At 46.4% G+C, this 25,685-nt stretch overlaps 1 protein-coding gene across 2 annotated transcripts in view; it reads left to right on the top strand.

The window, feature by feature from the left end:
* The window catches only part of RHBDL3 (rhomboid like 3), a gene marked incomplete at both ends in the record, with an annotated part of 49,003 nt that overhangs the window by 9,094 nt on the left and 14,224 nt on the right, over positions 1 to 25,685 (top strand). The window contains 2 exons of one of the 2 annotated variants that reach the window (XM_080356594.1): positions 11,076 to 11,159; positions 22,353 to 22,511. In XM_080356594.1, coding sequence (XP_080212720.1) covers positions 11,076 to 11,159; positions 22,353 to 22,511 — 243 coding nt within the window. The remainder of the gene's footprint in view (positions 1 to 11,075; positions 11,160 to 22,352; positions 22,512 to 25,685) is intronic. The other variant, XM_080356595.1, reaches the window with a different exon arrangement.

The following is a 25,685-nucleotide window of genomic DNA, read 5'->3' as shown; positions in this document are numbered from 1 at the left end:
CCAGAGGCTTTTCGGAACACAGCAGCCCCCAGGAAAGAGGGGAGGGGAATTTATCCTTCCTTTAGTCAAGGGGAGAAACTGAGGCATCAAGCAACAAATAGATACCTGAGAGATTATTCCTTCTGCAGGGTAATGTCTTTTACCATGCCTGGATTAGCCTGTATCTGTCCCCAGTGCTGTTACAGTGGATGGCAGTCTCCCAGCACTTCAAGGCTTATACCCAGATTTGGCTTTTAGCCACGATACCCTGGAGTGATGGCTCAGCATGAAAAAGCTACCTGGAGGTCATTAATGATCTTCCTGCTTCTTGCAGGATGAAGAGCAAAAAGTCTCCAATTTCCTCCTTAATCTTCTAATACCTCTGTAAATCAAACACCAGCCAGACCCAGGGCATGGGTCTCTGCGATTGTATTTATACCTCCTCTGCAGTGTGAAAGGTTTGTGACCCATTACCCCATTCCCCCTTTCCCCGGCTATTTGGATACTCCTCTCTCCAATCCCACCAGCCTGTGCACAGACTGTTTGCTTTGCCTCCTGCAAAAAGTTGGGAGTAGAAGCCATCAACAGGAACCAGACATCAGCAGTGTAGCAAACACAGCACTGTTAAGCTTGTGCTGCTGGAAGGAGGCATCTCCTGAAATGTTTCAAGGATTCATAACAAACACACTGAAAAGCACATGGAGGCTGAGTCAGTCTTACACAGCTCGTGAGTTACTGGCAGCTTGATGTCTCTAGATTTGTAAACGCCTCAGGAGGCTTCCTACTCATTACACATTTGTGTACCTTCCGTGGCTGAGCTGCCTGGAAACCTGCACATTAGAGCGCGGAGCCCAAGCGGGATGGCAAGCTGCGTTCAGGCTGTCTCTGCTGCCTCCTGATCCCAGCTGCACTGAGAGCCCTTGGTAGCGTGCGCTCTGCCAGTTCAGCTGAATGTGCGAGATGGTTTTTAGGCACATAGATCCTTGCTAATTTATTGTTCTCAAATCCTGTTTTGCACATAGAAAGTCACTGAAGCAATAAGAACATTTAAGCCTGCATGTTTAAAAAGAAAGGAGGAAAGAAGCCGTAAACAGAGCAGATTGATGCTGTTCTGCAAATCCGCTGGTGCATTGTGCTCTGTGGCTGTGTGCTCTGTTACGACAGAAAAGGGGAAGAGATCATCCTGTCTCCAGAGGAACAAACCAGCTGCTTAGCGAGTGTAAGCAGTTTGGAGGTGCTTTTCTACACCATCATCACTTATGTCTGTAACATTTAAAGGGCTTTTGAAGTTACTTTCACCACACCTGGAAAGCAAGTGTTTCTCCTCTGTGGTAGGAAGCATGACGTTCCTGTTGTCTTCAGTTATTTGCCATCAGTGCAAATGTACTGGGACACATTTGCAAATTAAATGCAGCAGTGGGTGTGTTTGAGTTTGACAGCAGCCAAGGAAGCTGTGATCTCTTTCTGCCTCCTCAGTAGGCATTGTACAAGGCGTTGGTCTGAAATCAACTTGGTACTAACGCAGCGTGAGACAAAGTTGATGGGGTTCAGGTAGTGGGCTGTTTTCCTGCACTGTTGTACAATACAGACAGCTAAGGAAAGCTCACCTCAGAATGCTCTGGATTTTTATGTGATTCAAACCTTGCAGCGTTTGCCTCTTCAAGCTGTAGCACTTAGGACAGTCACTTCTTTCCCTCTCTTCTCCTAATCTCCTGAGTGCTGGCATTCCCTTGATTCAGCTGCTTGTGGTGATGCTGGGGGTATTCTGTCACCAGAGACGATACATCTTGGTGAAATGTGTGGTCAAAGTCCTGAATGTTTGTGATCACATTTGTCCTGATCTTCTCTGCCCTGGACAGATTCCAGCTGGCTAACAGTACTTCTCCAACAGTCATTTCCACTGGAAAAGTTGGCTTTACTTTCTGTTGCTTGGGGAAAAGACCATCCAAAGGACTTCATGAGATCTGACCATCCAACTTGTTGTAAGCCTGTAAAGCATTTCTTTCAGATGCTGTGTTGGAGCAGAGGAACCTGGAGATTCACTTCTGTTTTGGGCTGTCGTAGTGTTATGTTGGGCGTCTTGTGCAAGGGCTGCTGTTGTGCTCTCATCAGCTGCTCTGGGACCAACCCAGAACTTCCCAGTAGGAACTTCTCTTCCTTATTTAAAAAGCACGAGGCAGTAAAGAATTGTAGATTCTCTGGAAGTGACCTCAATTAGCAGCGACTAATTATCAGTGCATGTAGCGTGGGGTTGTTCTCTGTGCTAGAGAATCATGAAGAGAAGGCACAGGAGTCTTACTTGGACCTGGAATTCTTTCAACTAAAACTAAGCTAAAGTTTCAACTAAACTCCCAGCACGAGCAAGACACAGAGAATGTATGTATTCTTAGTATATGTTCCTGTTGCTTAGAAACAGCTGTCTGCAGTGACCCTGTGCTGCTGGTGAGAAGAGTAACGATGTACGAAAATGTTAAACAAGCAAGATCAATCTTGCCCCTTGGAACTGTTCTTTGTGCTCTTTGATACCTGATGTACTCAGTAAGTAGCCTCTACTCTGGAGTTTCCTGAGTTGCATGAGGAAAAAATGAATGAGGCTGCTGGAGGCAAAACTGCTTGTGACTCTTATCAAACCTCTGGTCTCATGCACTTCTTCAGGGGCAGTGTTCCCTGCAGAAGCATGTTTGCCTCTGAAATCCTTCACAATTGGGTACCAGAGATGATGGAGACCCTGCTTTGTGTAACATACTTCTTTGTGATGTACAATTGTAGCAGAAGTGCTTGTTGATGACAGCCTACAGCCAACGAGACGTAGCCATGCTTGCCTCTTGGCAGAGGAAGGATCAGTATTATAAAAAGTGATGATTTATGGCCCTAGTAAACAGTCCTGGAAAGCACAGCGAGAATTTTCTGGACCTTATGCGGCTCCAGCTGACTGGAAGCTCCAGGCTGTTATTTGACCATGTAGAGTAATAAAACTGTGAAAACTAATTAACTTTTGGGCCTGGTGCAAAACAAACTAGTTCATGCAAAAAATTACTTCACACTTGCAAGCAACAGTGACTTTATGAGCTTCTAAGCCTGTATTTAATGACCAAACACGCAGTATGATGTGTGAAGTGTGTTCCTTTAGCTGACTTCTGAGGCCAAAGAGACTACAACAAGCTTTACTGATCACTGAGGATCTGAATACCAGCTTGGGATAATGTTCTCTTTCATCCTTATTAATTATGTAGCTGGTGTGTGGGTGAAGGTTTGACATAAAGCTGCATTGGATGGTTTCCTGTAGACTAAACCAGCCTGAATTACACACACCCAACCTCAGCTGAAGAAGTTCCTTCAATGAAATGCTGCAGTCCTTCCGAGGTCACTGATCGCTGAATGAGCTCTTTCCTGGTGGAACACCAAGGTGTTTTTCTGATATTAGCGAGTCAGCCCTGCTCAGGACCTGCCTCCTGCGGTGAGCGTGCTCTGCGTGTGCCGGCTGTGATGGTGACATCAGAGGAGGGGTGTCTCTGAGTGCCCTGGTGTTGTGTTCATTGCCAATGACAAGACACTTACCGACACTGCACAGATGATCCAGCCTCTGACATCCTACACCGGCTTGGAGGGAGGGAGTGACCGGCCGTTCTTCCTGCTTAATCGAATTACTAAAGTAACCCTTCCCATCCCATTGCTCCTGCATTTCTCAGTAGCCCTTAATACTGGATGGCCAGCTGCCTGTATTCTTAGAGTCAAGGCTGTGTCTGCTGATTCTTGTTCCCCTTTGCTAAGGTCGCTCAGTTTAGCAGGTGGCAGAGCTTTGCATAGAGCCTTTGCTCACTGGCACACAAGATGCTGCTTTGCTGTTTTTTTCTGATTGATAACTCATCACCCTAAAGAGCAGAGCTGGCCCTTTTGCAGAACAGAGGGTGCTCTGCAGCAACTGTGCAAATGTTTGCTATGTTTGAGTTGCACAGGCTTGAGCTCCAGTCCCTCAGAAAGCTGCAAGCAGTGCGTGGCCTGTCCTCTCCCCATCTTGAGAAGGGAGAGGAGGAAGGTTGAATATTGTACCAGGACCCTTTGCTGCCCCGCTACGTGGCTGTGGAATGAGGGAGCCTGATCTGGAGTTACCTGCTGTTGGGGGAAGGTTTTGTCACGGTCAGGTCTGTGTCCACACCTGGGTCACACAGACAGAGTCTCCTATCTTGGTAGGATATTTGTCATGATTGCTGATACAGGGGCGGGTATTTGGAATTGGAAAGAGAAACTATCTCAAAGGCAGAAAAACGGTGATGTGATTAGCTTTTTACAAAATATTTATGTATTTATCTATAATTTTTGACTCTTCTCTTTCTGATGGATGCGCTTGAATTGTCGGAGGACTCAGTACCAGACTACCAGCTAGCAAGGGTCTATCCTGAACTTTGGTTTTCTCTGCTAAGCTGCATATTATTGCAGAGCTATTATTTGACCTAAAATAAGTGTCTGCATACTTGCTGCTATAGAATTCTGCCTTTTCACGCATTGAATCAAGTCCCTGTGGATTTTCACCTTCCTCCCAGATCTGGCAGACAGCGAAAAACGGAGCTATTTTTAATCTGAAATGTTCTATGTTTCAAGTCCAAACTATAAAATGTAGTTTTTCTCCTGACAAATTTCATGGCTGATTGCTATAAACCTCCTTGTCCTTAAAGGAAGGATAAAACTTCCAACAGGAAGGGCAAAAGTTCTCATTTTGGGGCTTATGAATCTTACTTCCTTTGATAAAACTGAAAAACAGCATCAAGCACTGTCCTTGGATTGAAGAATTTACCAAGAAGGAGGAACAATTTAACAGAGGAGTCTAGCAAAGTCCAGTGTGATGCTGTGGTATGAAGGGACGCGCAGTCCTGCCCTGCAAGGCGTTGCTCTTTTCTGCCTGATGCAGCAGAGGAGCAGCACTCGACTCCTGGCGATAGATACATCTTTGGAGTTTCTGCCTGGCCTTCGTCTCACCGGTGTTGCTCGCCAGATATGTCACTAAGCAGCAGCAGAGAGAGACCCAGCGGCTCAGATCTGATTAACCTCTACAACTTTATCCCGAGTCTTAATTAGATTAGCTGTAGGGGGGATGGTTTTGCTGTTGCTACTGTTTTGTTTCTTGAACAGGTACTTATCACTGTGACATCTGATGCAAGCAACAAGTTGGAGTAGCAAGACCTGTGAATAAACAAGTGGTGCTTGCTGCTTCTCCACTGGTCAACTAAGAGTTTCTGCTCTTCATTTCTGAAAAACTGCTGTAGCTGATGCCTGTGAGATGTGTCTGAGTAAGCCCTACAGCCTGATCTTTTGGGAGGTGTGGGTCTTGCGTAACAGCCTGGATGCCAGACCAGAACCCCCTGACTGCTAACTGCAGTTCTGTCACTTTTCAGAAGGATTTTTGCTCAGTAAATGTTCAAAGCAGTATTAACTTTCCATGTTCAGTTTCTTTCATCTTTTCTAAGAGCTTTTTAGTTTCCTTCAGGGCCCGATTTTTCTGCACCTTGGGGTTTTTCTTGTATCACTGCAGTGGCTGTGGGCTGTAGGGAACTGGCCTCATTCAGCAGTGCAATAGCTCTTCCTCTTCAAGGGCTTCAAAGCTTGTTCTCCATTATCTGTTCATTTAGTTTCGCAGTTGGGAACATGGAATAAAGAGAACAGTGATCATATCCTGTTACAGTGGTGGAGAGGCTGCTACAGACCTAAAAAATGAATGGAATCCGTTTCATCGTGGGATTGCCCCTCTTTCCTCAAGCTGCTGTCTACCTGCATGGTGCCCAGTTGAGAAAAAGGAGAACCAGTTTATAAAAGACTTTCCTTCTGCTTGCAGTACCCAGTTACCTCTTCAACAAGCTTAAAATAGAAGATTTTCTTCTTGCTGTAGCTGTAATTGGCACTGGATTGGGCACTGGAGAGTCATTCACCTCCCTGAGATACAGAAGGGGTACATATGCTGCTGAGAAGCTCTCCCTTACATCTGTTTCTAGATATCTGTGCACAAAAAGAGTGAATTGTAGGTGTGATATCAGCATGGCTCTGTTCCAGGAGGAATAAAGGATGTACCAGCACGATTCTAGCTGTTACACGATCAAAAGTGCTGTTACATTAAAAGTAGTATTACTGCCTGGCTTGGCAAAAGGGCTGAGAAATTGTTCCAGGGTTTTAACGTACATTCACATAAACTGTCTTCCATAGTGAGGATCAGGGCTTTGAATTTAGTACAATAGGACTGGTTTTAGCGCCTTGGGAAAATGTACCTCCAAGGAATTCGCTCTTTGCCCAGGGCCTGAATGTGATTCTGTTGTGAACATTGTGATATAGTCACAACCTTTAAGTAGAGAGTTCAGTGCTTCACTGCATCTGGGGTGCCTTTGCGGGATGCGTGGTTGTCAGCCGTGGACTCTGCTGCTGCTCGTAAAGAGAATGTGATCATTAAGTTGAATTATGACGGATGTTAGTTTCATTTTTCAATTTTAATGTATTCATGTATTTCGTGTCCGCTGGCCGCCCAGCAGCTTGCAGGCTGGATATGTAAATGGGAAGCTGCAGAGGATGACTGATCCATTAATAGCTGGAATTTGATGCTCATAGAAATGAATGCATTTAATGTTGCATGGCAATGGTTAGCTTGAATTTTTAAGTTGCCTGAGGATCTCTTACTTGGAATTCTGTGGCTCGGGCTATATTTGTTACAAAAGCAATACAAATGGAGAGGCCCTGTGGTTTCAGAGGGTTGGCTATTCTTTTGTCTGTGAGTAATGCTTACACTTTTTCTGTTTCAAATGTTGTTCCAAGGAAGCTGTGAAAATGTGAAATGCAATGATATCTGAAAACAAAACACTGCAGGCCAAATTCACTGTGTTCACAAATATATGTCTTTGGAGATCTGTCCAGATACTATTTTTCAGGAAAAGCCAAGTTTTAGTAGATAATTCTTCATTATTAGGCTTTCATGGAGGGATGTAGAGGACTAAAAGGATTTGGTGGGTCATTAAAATAAGTACAGATATGCCACTGTGGGGTTTTAAACACAGGATGAAATCCTGGCCCCTCCGAAGGGGCCTCATTTGCTTCCTTTGGGCCCCACACTACTTTCATTACTGATTTCAGATTTTCATTTTACAGTGTTCCTTTAAGCATGCAGACATAAAAATACCCCATTTCTTCTGCTGAGGGTTTTAGTAAAGGTAGCTTACACAATATGCACCCTTTCCATGGTAGGGCATTTGTGTCATAAACTTTGTTTTTCAGGCACATGAGGTTGTGATGATTTCTCAGCTACTGAGGGCACTTCTTGCTTTTCCCCTTAGCTCTGTGAGACAAATACTTCAGCTCCTCAGCCCAGGCCTGCATAAGTGATGAAAGGGCAGCAGCAAATATGTAGGGAGGATATTGTGATATGCACCATAAAGTTGTGCCAAGGAGAAAGGAACAGCCAGGCTCAAATGATCTTTTCCCCTGAGGCTCTTATGGTTTGTCTCAATTTTTTCTAAGGTGAAGTGCTGGATCCAAGCCTTGCTAACAGCTAGCATCTTTCATGTCAGGGAAAAAATTACTTGCCAGCGTCTTCCTTGGCCACAGCATCTCTAAATGCTGATGATTTCAACACAGCAGAGTTTGGCTGTGGAAAGTCTATCCTTACTGTAATGTCCAGCTCTGTGGGTACTGCACCCATCTCTGATGGATCTGATCTCGTAGGAATATATGTCAGGGTTAGACTGGATAGTGTCTCTGTTCTGCAGCCTGAGGGAATGACTGCACTTTGGTACATTTCTGAGAGGGGACCAAAAGAAACAGATTTGCTGGGTGGGCAGCAGGAATAGAACCAGGGTGAAGTACCATTGTGGGGTGGCTAGGGGTGTGGGTGACACCTCCTGCTGAAATAATTGTCTGTTGAATGAGCCGAGTCAAAACTCTAGTTTCCCTTTCACACTGGGAAAGTATTCAGGGTGAAAATCTTCAGACCAGTGGCAGGTTTGTGCCAGTCCTGCATGGGACAGAAATACTGCTGAGCCCAAAGCACCTTCACAGCTGGGCCACATATTTTTCCTTTCTAGAGAGAACAAGCAGTGAGCGACTGTGGCACTGGCCTCCCTGTGTCTCTGGGAGTGCAACAGGTTTGCTCTCCCATGCATGCTCATGTGCAGTACTTTACTGCAGGGCTGAGCAAGGCTAAAAGTCTTGCCTGCATATCTCCTGTCCAGCTCCTCAGAGTTGCTCAGTGTGATGAGCAGAGCCTCGTTATATCTGTTCTCCATCTGTCCCTTCCTCATTCCTCACTCATCTTCACTATTGTTAATTGTTAGCGTCTGTCTTGAAAGATTGCCTCTTAGCATGGTGCTCATGGGCTCTTTCCATGGAGGATTAAGGCTGGAGTGGATTGACAGAAGACAGTATCCTTGCTGTGGGAAGTTTGCCAATTGTGTGTGGGCTCAGCACTGCTGCTCTTCCAGTTACTCCAGTTCACGTCAGGACACAGGCAAGGGCCCGTCACAGCTCCGTGCCTCAGCGAGGCCAGCTGGCCAGATGTGGCCTGATAGACCATGTGCTGGTTTGGGAGAGGCCTCCTGCACTCAGCTGCTGCACGCAGCCTTTGTCAAGACTTTCTGCATCAGCTGCACCATCCCATGGAGGTGATTTCATACCCAGCTCATCAGGTGGCTTTCCCTGTGCGATCGCGGTACTTTAATCAAGGATGTGGATAATGATAACAGCATCGTGGGGAATGTTGGCAGTAGGAGTTGAGATGTCATTTCTTACTGTGTCATGCTCCCTAGGTGGCTAATGTGTCTGTACATCACACAAGTGCTTTCCTGTAGCTTTGGCTTCTGCTACAGCCTCAGCTGCCAGGATTTTCATGGGACACAGATCTTAGCTTTTGGCAAAAGCATGGCTTCCTTTCCTTGTAAAGGTACTTAGTATATATTTCCAGTGCCCTGACACATAGCCGAGGGCTCTGCTAAGCTCACTGGATCCAGGCCCTGAGAGATTATGTATGGTTTTTAGTTTGTTTGGGTTTTTTTTCTTTTGTATAGAGTCTGTGTTTTTTCTTTATGTGCACAGGGAGCAGGGGCGAATCCCTTGGCATTTCAGAAGGTAGGATTTCCCCTTTACCTCTTTTGGTGTCCTGATCTACTCCTAATGAGTCCTTGGACATCCTGTTGCTCTTTCCCAAAGGTGATATATGTCCTGCAGAAACCAAAGAGTATTGGTTACATTACGAGCACAATCCGGGGCCTTGCTTTCAATAGCACAAGTGAAGACTTTTTCCATAGGTAGGACAGATTGGCAGAAGCTTTCTGTGCTTTGAAGCTGCCACACCAGGGGGTTTCTGTGTGTATTAATGGTGTCTACAGCTACAGCTGGTGCCAAAAAAAAATTTTTAAAAAATCTTCTCTCTTCTCCCAGTCTAAAGGAAAACCTTTCTATCTAATCCGTCTCAGACTTTAAATCTCAAAGATAGCCAAGTAAAACCAGCAAAGTACACAGCAAAGGGCTCAATATTGTGGGCTTCTTGGAGGGGATGTTAAAAGATGTTCACAGGGTTTAGAATTATTGTTGGATTTTCTTTTTTTTAATATGAAAATTCCACTGGCTGCTATTCCCATGTCACTTTAAGCCATTTGATATAAAATTTCTTCTGTTTCTTTCATTAAAACTGGTTTTATCCTGGCTCACGGGCCTGTGCAAGTAGAAATTAAAACGCTGCTTGGAGTTTCCTTGCCCATCCTGTCTGTTCTTCATCCCCAAATCCTTTCAGCTCTCCCCAGCTCTCCCCCTCCCCTCCCCAGCTTGCCTTGAAGGGCTGGGAAAGCCGGCGCTGGTGCATTATGTTGCCTGTTTGATTGTTGTGGGCTTGTGTTTGTGTGGGGAAGGTCAGGAGACAAAAAGACCACCAGGCAGGGGTGGGCGGGGGGTGTTCAGTCCCTCTCCATTCAGTCCTTGTAGCGATGGGTGGGAAGAGTCTTGTTTGCATGACAGGATTTCAGGGGGCGATTGCTTTTTGTTTAGGTTTCTTCCATGGCTGCTGTATGGGCCCTGGAGGGCTACAACAAAGGCAGAGCATATATATGAGATTCATGGGGCTGAAGCGTGCTGAGATAACCAAGAGGCAAAGCTGTCAGCACGGGAGCGGCGGAGCTGGAGCCAGTCACTGTGCTGGGACCAGCTGCAATTGCTCTGGGTGGGTGTTTGTGCTGTGTCCAGTCTTGGCTCTGGTGGGAGCTCTGCTTGTGTGTCTGAATCCGGTGGGCTGAGATCCTTAGCCAGATGAATGCTGTGGAAGTTTTCTGTCTGTGGAATGAAGGTTATAATGTGGGGCACAGCTCCACGGACCTGCCACAGTGGCTGTGCTTCCCTGAATATTTTTGAGACTTCCAGCCAACAGCTTTTATTTGTAGCATCTGCCTCCTTCCTTGCCCACCAGCTCCACACTTCTGAGAGCATCCTTGGGTTTAAACAGTGCTTGCTTCCTTATCGTCCCTCGAAGAAGCTGAGCTGCTGTCCCTCAGTGCAGCTGTCCCCTCACCCCCCATCCTTAGAAAGCAGCTCAGTCTATATTTACCAGTGGTGTCCACAAAGGCAAACATTGTCAGGGATTCATTGTAACTGTCCCAATTACCCTGAGTTCATTTGCATAAGAAGATTGACCAGCCTGCGGTAGTGGCTTTGCCTTGGCTGTCTGATGTTGGATACTTAGATTTGGGGAGCAGAAAAGAACCAGAGTTCCCAGGCTGGCTGTGGGATGGGGAGGGAGTGACAGTTTGGTCCCTAACAGCACGGGTGCTACTGCCACCTTGCCTGGAAGGAGGATGACTTGTCATCTCCCAGCCGCTGGAAGCACAACTCTGTCTGGTTCGGCTGTAAGAGCTGCCAGTTTCCCAGAGATGCAGATTCAAGGAACCTCAAGCACGCCTGAGCTCCTGGCTGTCCCATCTGAGGAAATCCTTCTCCTGTGTAGTGGGTGTGTATTTGCGTATTTATTTTTAGTAGGTGTTGACCCTGCTTGAATGCTTTTATACTAAGCAGTGACCTGCCTTGTGTTGTCACCTCCCTCAGGCACACATAACCCCTCCTCCTGGTGTTTGGATTTCTTCCAGAGAGCTAGCTGTTCCTGCAGGCAGGCACGAAAGGGAGAGGAAAGCAGCCGGAATGAAGCACCAGCCAGGAAGCAGGCTGAAACGGTGTGATCTCTTGACCCAAAGCAATAGCTAGTGCTGTTAGGGCTTGCTTGCACTGCAGCAGCTGCACAGCTCACACTCCTTTCGCTGAATTGAGAATTATTCATATTCTGTTTCTCTTCCCCCTGGTGCCATATGTAACATGATCTGCCTGTGCCCAGGCTGGCAGATGGAAAAGCAAGACACTTGTCTTTTTGCAGTAATGGTTCTTCGGGGGCTCTGCTGGCCTGTGAAGCTGCAGTGTTCGAGCTTGTCAGCTTTGGCAGAGCAGCCTTTCTGGAGACCCTTCTAGTCCCTGTGCCGCTGCTGTGAGCGTGCCTATGCCTGCACAAACACATCGATCCCTTAATCTCCCTGCTGCTTCCATGGCTTGGCAAGGCTGGGTTTGGCTCAGCAAGGCTCAGCTTGGTTTATGTTGGTGTAAACCCGCTGGCATGGGGATGGACGCGTCTCATTGCCCAGCACAGTTTCCCTGTGCTTCCTCCAGTTCATGATAGGGACTCAGTTTCTCGGTGGTACGTGTGGGAGGCGACCGTTAAATGTGTGTGTCATCAGTCTAGTGCCAGAACAGGGCCCAATGACCTTGGTGTGTGGCTCAGAACCTTTCTTTTGGGTGTTCTCCAGGGACAGAGATTTAATAGTCTCTATGGGCACATGTATTTGTGTATATATATACGTAGATATATATTCATGTTTCAATAAAGCACGGCTTGGCAAGGCTCGGCTCAGCAAAGCTCAGTAAGGCTTGACAAGGCTCTGCTCGGCCTCTGCCAAAGATCCCCCAATGTGCTGCACACCTGACCCCAAGCTGGCTGTGTACAGATATCCACCCAGTCCTAGTGAAGGAGAAGGTCTCTTTCCTGCAGTGTGGCAGGAAAACTAAGTGGGAGGTCTGCTTGCCTGTTGGTGGCCGTGGGGGCTTCAGCTTTGAACGGTTAAACTGCATTCAAACCAGCTTGTTCAAGTGAAAGGGGAATATTAGAGCTTGGGAAGAGAGTGCAGGCTTGCTAGAGGAAGCAGGTGCTCTTTAAAGCATGTGTGAGCCCTGTACACATGAGAAATCTTGATTAGCTCAGTAAAGGTGGCAGAAATGAGGCAGAGACAGAGACAGGGCCCTGTGTGAGTGCAGGTGTGAGTGACGGGATGAGCGCAATGTTGTGTTGGAGGCTGTGAAGGGATTATCGGCTGCTGGCTCCCGTGGCAGTGAGGAGCCCCTAACACAGCTCAGGCAGGGCCAGGCTCTGTCAGTGCTGGGAGAAGGAGCCTTTCCTCTGATAACTGTTTACAAGAGGCATTTCAAACCAAGCCCACACCTACCAGGGCACGGCCAGCCCCAGGCCAGCGCTGTTTTGTCACCTGCAGGGAGAGCTGCTCTGTTCCAGCCATGAGGCTTGGGCTGGGTACCTGCATGAGTGGCACTTCTTCCTATGAAGTTAGCTGCATTCTTGCTCTGGAGTCTTTATTGAGTCATTATCTGCTTTGAAATTTCTAACAAGCTTTGTGTGCATTTGAAAACTGCACAAAGAAAACTCGAGTAACTCTGTGCCTTGCCTTGCATTTGTCCCTTATATCCAGTAAGGACCTATAAGAAGCCAAAAATGTGGCTTGATTTTTCTGATTTGTAGTTGCGCACCTTTGGCACTTGGACAAATCTCTTCTGCCTTTAAACCAAAGTATATTTGACACAGCAAACACTGGGAAAGTGCAAACACTGCAGACCTTACCCTTGCAGTCCTCCGTCTAGGAAACCTGCAGTCTGGGTGCCTTCCAGGGCTGATTTGGGTATATGTCCTAAGAAACAACGTGCACCACCACAGCTTGCAGCAGTCTGGCTCCTTACTGTAGTCATAACCCCTGGGATCACACTGGAAAGATGCAAGGACTGCTTGCTCTCAAGTGTTTAAATGGTAGAGGTTAGAGTAATAATTAATACTCGGAGTTCCGTGCTGCATTTGGAACCAGCCTGGCTGGAGTGTTTAGAGATGGTTGTGTCATTGCAGCGTAGCACCTCTGCCTACAAGGCATTGCAGGGAATCCCGCAATACCTCTGTCTCCTCTTCACAAGGCTGACATTATCTTCTGCTCCTGTTTAGCTTGGAAAGCAGAGGAGTTTCTTTGGTAGCTTCTAGTACCTGTGACTGAGCAAAGCCAAATGTAAAATCAGCATGAGTTAAATATGTTTCCCAGTCTGTTTAGTAGCAGTTTTGCTCCATGGTTGTTTTTCTAACCAGAAGCATGTTTTGAATTCCAGTATAGGTGGGTCATTCTGGTTATACATGTCTTATGGCAGCTTTTAGTTGGGGTTTTAAATGCATCTGTTTCACTTAAGTTTTTCTGAGCCCTGACAATTTGCAGTCAGGTCACAAGGGAACCATTGGGATTGTCTGGTCTCTCCAAATGAAGGCCAGAAGGTTTTCTGAGCCGACTTCTGCTTGACCTCAACCTCACCTCATCTCCTAGGAAAACTTACAATTCCATTGTAAAACTTCTCATGAAGTTAGTGAGCCATTTCACTTGTTAATAGTAAAAATAATCAACTTATTCTAATCTAAAGCTGCTCTGCTTTGACCTTTAGCCCCTAAATGGGATTATACCTTTGTCACAGTGGAGAATCCTCTACTGCCAAATTTCTGTTCCCTTTGTGGTTCTTCTGGACAGTGATCAAGTCATTGCTTAACCTGCCCTTTTGTAAGCTAACGAAATGAGCCTGTCAGTGGAGCCAGTCAGACTATACCAGTAAGAAAGTGCCAAACCCAGAGGTAATGTCACCTCATCTACGAACCTGCAATTCACAATTCCTTTTTTGAAGACAGCATTACGTTTAGAGCATTTGGTATAACAAACAAGGCTATTTTCTCTTTTCCCCAGAGTGGCTGCTTGTGCAGACAGTATTCCCCATCCTGTGAGCTGGCTGGCAGTCCTGGCTCCTGGCCAGATGGCTTTCTGTTTGTTTTTACTGTAATATGTATTGTTTGCAAGCACCCAGCTTTACCAAAAGACCCAGCTCATGCTTAGTAACCTGGTGCTTAACTCATCCGTGAGCATGATGCAGACTTAGGCTTTCTCCAAAGTCACTAATGATAATTCTGTAGGGGCAGGATCGAATTCTCACGGGATCCCATTAGTGGCATCTGGAGGTGATGGTAGCTCTCTAGCTTTGTTTTATTTTTGAGACCTGTCAAACAGACATCGGCGTGTTGAATGTGTGACAGCCTGAGTTTGTGTCACAAGCCCTCAAACACACGGTTGCACGGCAAGTCAAATGCCCTGCAGAAATCAGTTAATACTGGCAGTTAATACCACCAAGATTGTATTCTTATCCATATAATATCAACTGAACATAATCTGTTTTCTGCAGCCTATTCTGACTGATATTAGACCACTCCTCCTTCAATTATGCATTACTCAGTATCAGTCATCTGTTCATTTGCTGTGGTTTGCTATTAGGCTGGCAGACACTTTGTCCCATTAAATTCTTGTCGCAGCCCTGCAGTTTTGGGAGCAGTGTGGATGCCTGTCACCATGTGTGGGCTGGAGTTATGGAGCCGTGGTTGAAAGGGCTGCATTGCTGATTCAAAGCTGGAAGAAAGGTAAAAAGCAGATCTCAATGTTCCTCCAGTGTTCCCAGACTTGCAGAAAATGAGTATTAGCGCTAGCTTCTTAAAATCTTTCATATGAAAGTTACCTTGACCTGCTGATTTAAAACCATTTAACTTTTGCAGCTGCTGTGTAACATTCTAAAGTTGCTGCTGGGACAGAAAATGTATCGTCATTGTATGACAGAGATAATTCATTGGGCTTTTGTCCATATACTGAACAGAAACATTTCATCTGCTCCTGACCATTTTGTGCTGGCATCACCTGTGCTACTTTTGCCAGATAATATCAGACCAAAACCTTGTTTTGACTGAGGAGACTTGTCTGCCTCATCTGTACCAGCCGAGAAGTTGCTGTGAATTTTACAGGCATGTTTGTGTACGTTTAGTTAACCTGGGGGTAAGCAGGGATCTGACTGAAGAAACTTGGCCTGAAATACAGCCCCAGCTGAAAAACTATTCTGACTGTTGTGTGTTGTTTGTTTGTCTTAATTTCCTTGCAGCAATAGTGATCAGAGCCTGTCTGTCTCCAGGCTGTGAGGCTGACTGTGCATGCTAGGCCTTCCATTGAGTTTTGTAGTCCAGATAAATGCAGCATCCCACCCACAGTGTATTGCATTTCAGCTCTGAAAAAAGTGGCTTACGCATTATATTCTCTCTCAGTGTAGAAGCCCTGGGAGATATAATTACTATTGATACAAGATTTTGAGATTCTCCAATAAGACATGACTGAAAAGACATAAACAATAATTATGTGGTGGTAAATGAAAATATCGTGTGTCCTGGTTGTATGGATATTGCTGTTTTCAGCTTTTGATATTTAATGCCTTACACCATCCAGATGAAAAGTGGGTTTTATTTTAATTAGACTGCAGAGCTCATTGCCTCAGGAGATTGTGGAGCCCTGAAAACTAGGGGAATTCAGAAGGGAGAGCAAGAGACTGGGTACTTGTACATGTAACACTGTCTGGGCCAGTGCTGACAAGCAGATCTGGGAAGAGTGTTAAACCTCTTGCCAAAGGATTTAAGAAAAGGTTTTAACTGTTAGGGTTTGGTTATGGCAGTCACTAGGTGATCTCTTGCAGGCTCTATCTTGTCCACAATTTCAGAAATGTGTGGATGGTCAGCACCAGAGCTGGGCTGTTGAGAGAAGATATGGGACTTGTAACCTGCCCAGCTTGTTGCTACAGCTAAGGACATCTATCCTGTGAAACGTGCAAGGTTCCCAGGGTTGAATCAAGATCAAAAATTATATTTCTACCTAAAAAAAAGCCCCACCACTTTTTAGAGTGCCTCAGCATCTTTCAGTTAGTCTTAAAGCACTTACATAAATAATATAAGAGGAAGAAGTGGAGCTGGAGAAGGCTCGGTCTATAAACATGTCTCTTTGCATTAAGCCTTGTGGCATAATGGAGAGCATCTCCTGCCATCCATGCTGTCTCGTTAATCATGTAATTATCTCCCTCACTTTTGGTACTGCATCTCCTTCCTTGTCAGTGCTGCTGATAATGGAGCTTCTATTTACTCAGGCTTCTTTCTGGGGAGTGCCTTTGGTTTCAAAGCCAGCACAGTGGCATATTTTCAATAATTTAGTTCCGTGTGGCTTGAACACTGTGTGCAATTCCCCAGCTGAGACTGGAGGCTGATTCCTGTGAGTGTTCTGCCAGAAGGCTGATTGGAGAGAGGCAGTGGGATCTCTCAGAGCTGTGGGTTGTCGAGAAGGCAGAGGACTGAAAGCCAGCTCAACAGGTCCTGTGAGTGCATCTCAGCTTTATCCTCCATTAGTGTCTTAGGAAGGATTTGCAGCAAGAAACCCATGGGCAGAGGAAGGATTGAGGAGAGAGTTGTGTTAAAAATGTGTATGGAGACAGAACTATGGATTTAGGTACCTAGCTGAACATGATAGGCTTCCCCAGCAAGCTGTGGGTCAGAAATTCCTGGAGTCTCTGAATTCAGGATTTGCTCAGTTCATGGTGACTTGGACCAGGGGTCTGAACCTCTGTGGAGTCCAGGAGTCCAGTGTGGTGTCCAGCCATCATTGGCTTTGGAAAGTCCAATATATTTCTATATGTGAAACCTTGGCAGAGAGCAAGTTTTGTTCATATTTCCCCTGCGCTGCTTGGCGTTGTGGCTCACTAGTTGCCCTTTGCCATTGCAGCCATCATCCAGTTGTGCCCTGTGAGCTCTCCACAGCTCTCACTGTGCTGTATCTCGCAGACACAGGTACGTTGAGGGGACGTTGAGGCACTACAAGAGGCACCCGGACTCACTCCAGAAGTCTTGGTAATACCAAGAATCAAACCTGGTCCCAAAGCCCTCTTTCCTGTCTGCTTGACTGAGCAGTGGTGCACTCCTGAAACTTCTTACTCCCCCATTCATGCTGAATCTGTGCTTCCAGTGTCTGTCTAGATTAAGTGCTCTTGCAGAAGATAACAACAGATGGTAGTAATGTAGGTCTTTGCACCTTAACATAGCAGGAGAAATAAATTAGAGCAGAAATGCCTCTACAGATTGGCCAGCTAGCTGATGGATGTGGTCCTCCAGACTGCTCTGCTCTTTGAGGAAAAGGGAATCTTATACCATCTCAACTTTGCTATGAGCTGCATGCAGAGAGGCACTTATCTGAATCCAGGTAACGGGCCATCTGTGCTGTGAACACCTCTCTGCCCGGGTGAAAGCGAAGCTGGGTAGCGCTGTGCTCTGACTGCAGCTTTCTGGGGGCCCTGCTTGGTGAGTTAGTGAAGGTATATCATCCATGCTTAAATGAAGTCCGGCTTTTGAGAGCTGGGTGATGTTTCCAGCCCTTGGGTTCACCTCAGGTCAAAGCAATCTAATGTGCACTGAAAGTACTGCTGGAAAGCCCTTAACTGCTTCGTATTGTCTGGGCAGTGGTGGGTAAATTCATTATTTACAGGGAAGAGAGTGTGAGTCACTGGAGCCAACACTAATGTTTTACCACATGTGTTCAGGCAACTTGTTTCAGGTGACTTTTAATGGTGAGAAGCTGGATTTTGAGCTGGAGGGATATGCACTTATCTTAGACTGGCTTAGACTCACAGCATGATCCCAGAGACTCCTGAAAGGTAGAGAATGGGCTCTGCTAAGATGCATGACTATCTCGAGGAGAGTTTCACAATGCCTGTCCTAAGCGTATTTTCACAGCTTGAACTTGGAGTCTGTCAATTCCATGTGTCAACTTGGAGACTCTTGATTTAACTATAGCATGGCCCTTGAGGCTGGGGGTGGTCTGGTTGTTTCCAAAGCTTGTTAGCATCTCTCAGTTGCGGAGACTGTGCCATCTAATGGTCTCAGTTCAAATCCACCAAAGCTCAGAGTGGTTTCTGAAACCTTTGGAGATGAACAGATTTTGCACATGATTGATTCCCCTTTTCCAGTGCCAGTCATGGGAAAGGACCTACATGTGAACAAGAAGCAGGCCTACTATTGACAGTTCCTTTCTGGTGCCATTTTTATGCAACAGGAAGGAAAGCTAAAGCTCAAGCCAATTAATTTCCAGAATGTACCTCCTAGCCTGGAGCAGTGCTGGAGTCAGTGCCAAGAGGCTCGACTGCCAGGCCGGTCTCTCCCAGAAGTGGAGATACTACCAGACCGTAGAATGATTCACAGCTGAAAGGTCTGACCCAACTCAAAGTCAACTTACAAATTAGATTAAGTTGCTTGGAGCCTTGCCTGTGGCAACAACTTAGGGCTTGGGTGATATCTCCTCTTCGTGGCAGTCCCTGAATGGGGAAACCATGGGTGGTAGCAAATTCTCTGTTCCTGCAACATATCTGCAATCCCAAAGCCAGCCAAGGATCCTCATGTTGTGCCCAGTTCAGCATTTGACCCTCCAGCTGCTCTGGTGCCCCAGAGGGCTGTTTGCCATGGGGGAGAGGAGCAGCTGCCTGCGCTTTGTGAAACGTCTGCGTTTTCCCAAGACACCCATTGTCTGTCTGCAGCATCAGCCTCCACCCTACTTACTCACTCAGCCGTGTCTGATGTGTCTTTAACTAAAGAGGAAGAATAATTTGAGATTTAATTTTATCAACCATATTTCCATCAGAGTTTGTGGGGCCCCCTCCCCTTATTTTCGTCTTGTGGTTTTGCTGTGGTGCCTTCAGTTTATGGAGTGTCTGCTCAAAAATAATGAAGAAATAGGAAAAAACAGCTTGTTTTGGGCCAGGGAATTAAGATCCTGGGTCAGATGGCTGCTACGATCATTAACATATTTACAATTTTGCTTAAGAGCCTGGTTTGAGGATCAAGGGAGTTAAGGGTGATTGTCATTGAAATGCGGAGGAAACCTTGCATGAAATTGCTGTTAGTGTCCTATTGTTTGTGAGGGTGAGGGGGGGCAAATGCCCTTCCTTATCCCTGTGCCGGGTGTGTTGCACTTGTCTGCCCCAGTAGACGGGCAGAGGCAGAAGTGAGTGCACTGAAGGAAGCGACTGAGCTGCAGGGAGGCCGTGGCTGGGCACCTGTCCCGGTGGGGCAGGACCTGGGGCTCCAGGACCTGGGGCTCAGCGCAGCCATGCTGCTGGTCCTCGTCTGTTCTCACCGTGAGACAACGGTGCTCAGCTGGGCTGGTCCTTAACAAGATCATCATGGATAAATACATGAAACGTCTAGCAAAGGTCAGTTGCCTCTTTTATAATTGATGGACCCAAGTGTTTTGCATGTGCCATCACATGTTGTTTGTGCCCTGTGTGGGACACATGTTCTTCAGGACCAGCTCAATGCCTTGATTTTTGTGGCTAGTTGTGGTATCAGAAACAGGATTTGAGGCAGTTTGAAGTGTTGGGGTGGATTTTGAGTGCTGTGTTGACAGACAAGGTCTTTATATGCTGGAAAAAAACCCTGTTTAAGCATAAATAAGAGAACTCCCTTACAGCTGGGGTTTACAGTACAACATTCTGCTCTAGGTTGTGGAAGCAGTGGTCTAGTCCTGCTCTGGGACAGGCCTTTTTAGTTCAGATGCCAGTTGTTCATTGTTCACCTCTTACTCTTTTGTGCTGTTCAGAGCCACAGTTTTCATTCAAACCTGTTTCTAATTGGTATAATTAACTTAGTACCAAAAATAAAATTATACACAGTAACAGGAAAGAGGGAGAACAGGCTCCCTAGCATGTTTGCACTACTGAAAATACTAGCTACCTTCTACCACTGCTTTGGTTTCGGTGGGACGAGCAGCAAGACAGCTGAAGAAGGAATGTGAGAAAGAAGCATCTCTGGAGCAGAGGCTCTTCTGCAGCCACCACACAGGCTTCAGCTGTCTGTCCGTTTGGAAAGCCTGCAGCCAGCAGCAGGCACAGACAGTGCTGTCTGAGTGACAGGATCATATCTGCTGTAGCACTAGTGAGTCTGGAGTTTTGGTGTGTCCTTGTGGGCTGGTTTGAAGCTCTGAAGTGGTTGGGTAATTTCTGTTCTCGGTAACAAAGTGTTTCTTTTTGGAATGCTTTAAATCAGGACAAAGTCTTTTAAAAGTGTCTTGTGATCTGAGCAGCTCTCTTGTGTTTTGGGGGCCTGGGTGCTTCAGGTCTGTATGTCCTCTGCTCTTTGAAGGAATAACCATGTTCCCCACTGCTGTGACCATTGGTCTGTCCTACGAAGTCAAACAGTGAGCACACAGTGCGGAGGGAGAGTTCCACGCTTCAGTCGCTGACTCTGGCCCTCAAAATAGAGAGGCATTTAAGCTTCCAAAGATCAAATGGTTTTGTCCTAGACAAGATAGGTTCTGACGTCTTAAATGTCAAGAGATAGTTAAAGTGGTGCCGTTAAGTAAGATGTTGGTTAGGTCAAATGTTTTCAGGAAACAAGGATGAACACAGCAGTATCTATGGGATTGCAGGTGTTAAATCCATTCGCTAAATGACTCATCTCCCAGCTTCTGCAAATTCCCCTTGAGAAAGGTCATTTCAGGTATTGTGCTAATAATACTTTATTTCCTGGGTATCTGTGCCTCTGGGGTCGGGCACAGCACACCTGGGCTGCTTTGGGAGTCCCAGCAAGAGCCAAAATGCATGAGCTGAGCCTGAGTGGAGAAGCCCTGATTTGGGGTTGGTTTTAGAATTTTATCTGTTAACTCAAAGCATCAGAGTGGGCTGACTGGCGTAGGAGAGCTAAACTTCTCCTGGGATTAATATTAAGCCCTAGTTTAACAGTCAACAGCTGAGGAAATCCACCTTTGGCTCTGGGAGCCAGCTGCCAGGAAGGTGCATCCGGGCCACCTTGCAAGGACAGAACAGCCCTTGGCAAAGGGTGGGGGAAAGTCCCCAGCTCTGATTGTCCACAGATCACTTGGTTTGTCTTGTTTTCTTTAATCCACTTGCACCAGCAGCTTCCTCACAAAGGGGCTGCTGCTTTGACAAAACAGCAGAGCAGCCCCACTACAGCAAAGGGCTGTGATCTCGGGTTAGACAGCTCCTCCTCGACAAAGCAGTGATCGCAGCATCCCCAGGAGCAGCAGGACAAAGGCGCCTGGGCTGGGAGGAGATGGAGCCAGATCTTCGCACGTGGGCACTGCGTCCTCTAAACGAGCTGCCTGTGCCTGGAGCGGGTCTGTTTTACAGCTGCTGTGCTCGCCGCAGAGCGGTGCCAGCCCTGCCGCTGGCAGGCTGCCTCCTCTCCCACACCCCCTTCTCACCTCCTCCCTTGCCAAGGCAGCCTTTGCTGCACTGTGTCAGATTGAAGGCTCGGTGGCTGTTCAGCTTTTGTTCTCTGTTAGGAAAGAGCGAGGACTGTCAGGACCTTTTTGGCTCTGCCAAGGCCTTTTATGTCCCAAGCATTTCCATGAAAAGACTCCCTCCTGACCACCCTGCCCCCTGACAGCCATTCAGCCCAACCAACAAGCTTGATATCATTATCTACAGAAGGAGGCCAGTGAGTACCAGGGTCCTCACAGCCAAGTCTGGGAAATCAAAGGCAAATCTCCCAGCAACAGAGAGCTGGCAGAGATGGGGCTGCAGCACAGCGAACGCGGGCTGGTCTGGCAGCTTGCGTCCTCTGGTTTTCAAAGCACAAAAGGAATGCGCTGGGCGTGATGCCAGCGCTGGCTTTGTCGGGCCGGGGGTGATCCTGCCTGCGGGCTGGCAGCCCCGTGCACAGCGCCCTGGGGAGCTCAGTGTGGCACAGAGGCTGCTGGAAGCACTCAAGTTTGAACAGTCAGGCAAAGCTGTCTCTTTTCAGCTGGTGGCATTTTTAGGAGATGAACTGCTTAGTTTGGGGGAAAATTGTGATGTTTTTGGTCAGAGTGGGGATTCACTCCAAATTTCACCTGTGACTTTCCTTTAAAGACTCTGGTTTATGTTCTGAAAACGGTATCTGGTTGCCTTGTCACTTTTAGTTTATCATAAGGTTAATCTGCTTTGCTCCCTACCGAAAGACATTCTTGCCAATCCATCTTAAAATAAAGAGCTCTCAGGCAGTGGACGCACCATTTTGAAGGCATTTGTAGAGGTGATCATCAAAAACTTGGTGTCACCAAAGCCTAGAGCAGCCCCTGAGGTCCCTGTGGGTCTGCAGCAGGTGATGAATACATAGGAGGGCAGAGCTGTGTGTAACATGGAATGGTTAATTCTAGCACTTTCCCATCCTATCCCAGTTCGATCCTGACAACACCGGCTACATCAGCACCGAGAAGTTTCGCTCTCTTCTCCAGAGACACGGCTCAGAGCTGGACCCCCACAAGCTGGAGGTCCTGCTGGCCCTGGCAGACAGCAACTCCGAGGGGAGGATCTGCTACCAGGACTTCGTCAACCTGGTGAGTGCTCTGGTTGGCAGGGCCAATGAGTCCTCTGCTCTGCTTCAAACACTGGCTCCTTCCCTCCCTCTATCAACACCGGTGTTTTGTGTCCCCGCATCACACACACTCTGCATGGGCTTGCTGAAGCATTCAGTGGGGACTGAACTCTCAGGCCAAGAGTCAAGTTACTGCTGATTTTTTTTTTTTCCAAGGGAAACAAGTTTGCATTGGAAGAAACTGTGGGAGCTGTTTTAAGAGGAGCATGAAGCAGTGGTGGCTTGCTGCTTTAGAGGCTTTTGCTCTCAGGATCAGTTGGTAGCTGTCACAAAGAGCCATTTGTTTGCAAGCAGAGGTCTGTCAGTCTGGATGTCTCCTATTTTATCTAGAGATTTCACCACTTCCAGACAAAATATATAGATAATGTGTTGACTTGCTGGGTGGAGTCATATTACACTGCTGTAGGCATCAACAGCAACGGGGATAAGGCGTTCCTAGGTCATATTTGTTAATCCCAGGTGAGATGTCTCAGACTGCATGAGTCATAATCTGGATGCCTCCCTATCTCTATTAATGAGTTAATTAGTGAAGAGATCTCCCTGTTTCTCATCAAGGCAGTTTGGTGAGCCAACACAGATGTATACACGTGTTCTTAAATGCCCAGGATGGCCTAGAAATGTTGTTTGTGAGATAGGTATCTTGAACAGTGGCTATTCCTGCAGCTTTGCACCACTCTTGCTGTCATTCCCCACCTGAATCTCAGCAGATTTACTGCAGCAGCAAGAGAAACGTGGGTGACAAAGTCAATGAGCAATTAAAGTTAGTGACCTCTTGAAGGCATCTCTATGCGTTCCTGTGGTCGACATGGGGATTTGGTCCCTCCATTTGTGCTGGTCACTTATGCATGTGTTATTGGTTTAGAAAGAAAGTGTCTTCTGTGTGTCTTGTCTTTCCATGAATCAGAAAAGCATGATAACAGGGCACAGCTGTCAAGGATCCAGGTCACAACCTCAGTCTGGCCATGGGCAATGTGAAGGTGAAATTACTGTGATGCTGTGACATAGATTTGCTGTATCTGATCAAGCTGCCTTGTTAGCCCCTTGTGTGTATTTCAGTACACAGTAAAATAAATGTAGCAACTATTAAATAGATCACACAGTGAGTGTGAGGTTTTCCTCAGGTCCAGGTTGATAAATTGTCGATGGCACTCGGTGATCAGCAGTGTATTTATAGTAACAGCTGCTTGTTCTACAGTTGGGTGTATTCAAAATACCACGCAAGCATTCACTAACTGAGCTGCACAACACTTAGGTAGCAGGAAGCGGTATCGCGTAATTTCTTTTACAGCAGTGATGGCCTAGGGCCAGCCAACACGCTAGCATCAGGCTCAGGAATAGAACTGGGCTTTTTCTTCTCTCCTCACTGCACTGAGCCCTGGAGCAGCACAAGCTAATGAGCAGCAGGTGGGAGGTGAAAGGTTTGAACATCCTCCTCCTTTGGGGAATGGGAGATTGTGCCAGCTCACACCCACCTGATGTGATTTCTGCAAAATGGCAAATTTTCTTCACTACTATTGAATAACTCCTGTAAAGAAGCCATTGATTTTTATGTCATCAGTCCTTCTAAACTCATCTGCATTTTTTGCATTTTCTGATCAATAGGCAACACTAATGCCAGAATGTTAAACTACTTACAAATGGCATCTCTCTTCTCACTCCTCTGGTTGCTATTGATTTCTAACATCCAAACTTTCTATGTCTCTTTTTCTTTTCCCTAGTTTCCTGCTCTCAAACCTGCCTTGAGAACTTCCTGAGGGAAAGAAGCAGCATAGCTGAGACAGAATCACTGTGAAATTAGTGTTTTACTTCATTTTATAGCTGTCAGTCCTGGAAAGTACATGTGGTGGTGTTTAAGTACATGCTTGTGCTTTGTCACAGCACCAGGAGGGCTCTATTATCTTTGTGGAGATCAGCTTCTAAGAAGTTATGTACCGTGTTCTTGGGGGAAGGAGAGGTCCTTTAAACCATGGCTTGCTTTGGGGTTTTTTTAAAAGTACTTAGAAGTGCTTCATAGCACAGTCATGAAGTAGCTATAAATTCCACTTTCAGTGTCTTTGCTCGTCCTTTACTGAACCAGCTGACAGCCTGCATAGAAGGCTTTGGTGAACAAGGCTTTGCAGGAACCGTATATAATTATTTATTACCTGAGCCCCTGGGAAGATAAGCAATAAAGCCTAAATCTCCAGTTCTCAGGGGAATCCCCAGGCAAGACAAAAGTTTGGCCAAATGAATATATCCTCTTCCTGCTAAATCCTTGTTCACTTCCTTCTGAGTGGTTTAAGCTTAAAGGCTATTGCAGAATAACCCAAGACCTCAGTTCTAGTGTTCTTGTCCGCTGTTTGTCGCTAACCTGGAAAGGTTTGCTGCGGGAAAAGTTGCGGGTTTTATAGCTCCATTTCTTCCCCTCTGTGTTTCTAGTTGCTGCACTGCTGAACCAGGGCAGGGCCTCTGCCAAACGTCAGGGACTCCCATCTGGAGTCCTCTGGGACATCCTTCAGCTTCCAGTTGGACACCTCTTTAAGTGCTTCCTCTGTCCTTGATTCATGGTCTTGGCTGGAAGCATAGAATTCCTGAGCTCTCTTCCTGGCCTTTATTCAGAGTATAATAATAATAAATATTTAATTTTAAAAGGTTTGAAAATCTCCCTACTTCAGTATTTGATCTAGTATTATGCTATTATGAGTAAGGAGGAAGTTTTCTCAGAGATAGGTGAGAGCGGTCATGTGATTGTGTCCTTATCCAACTCTTAGTTCTCAATACATTAAAACCACTACTGAGGTGCAAAGTTCTTACTCCAGGGAGCACTTCCAGGAGCTGGATGCCTCTCCTGACAAATGTGCCTCATGCTGCCTTCATGTTGTTTTCCTTCCTGTTTTGGAGAAAACTGATGATTTTTAGTGTTCCAAGAGCCACATGCATCTTCTGAGCAGGGAAAAAAGCTGCAGAAGGCCAGGTGAGTATCTTGAAACTTAATAACTGCAATGCAAGAGCTGCTTTTGGAGTGTGTTTAGATTGAACATTGATCTGAGTCCATTAAATACTGGCTACACGTCGCAGCAGAAGAGAGAACTTTCTTCTAAGTGAGCTACTCTGGCAAATCATCATTATGCCAGTTAAAGTGGAACTTAGCATAGAA

Source organism: Nesoenas mayeri (genome assembly GCF_963082525.1).
Source record: "Nesoenas mayeri genome assembly, chromosome: 19".
In the NCBI taxonomy this organism is placed as follows: Eukaryota; Metazoa; Chordata; class Aves; order Columbiformes; family Columbidae; genus Nesoenas; species Nesoenas mayeri.
The sequence above is the reverse complement of the archived record's forward strand: the minus strand, read 5'-3'. Positions and strand labels throughout refer to the sequence as shown.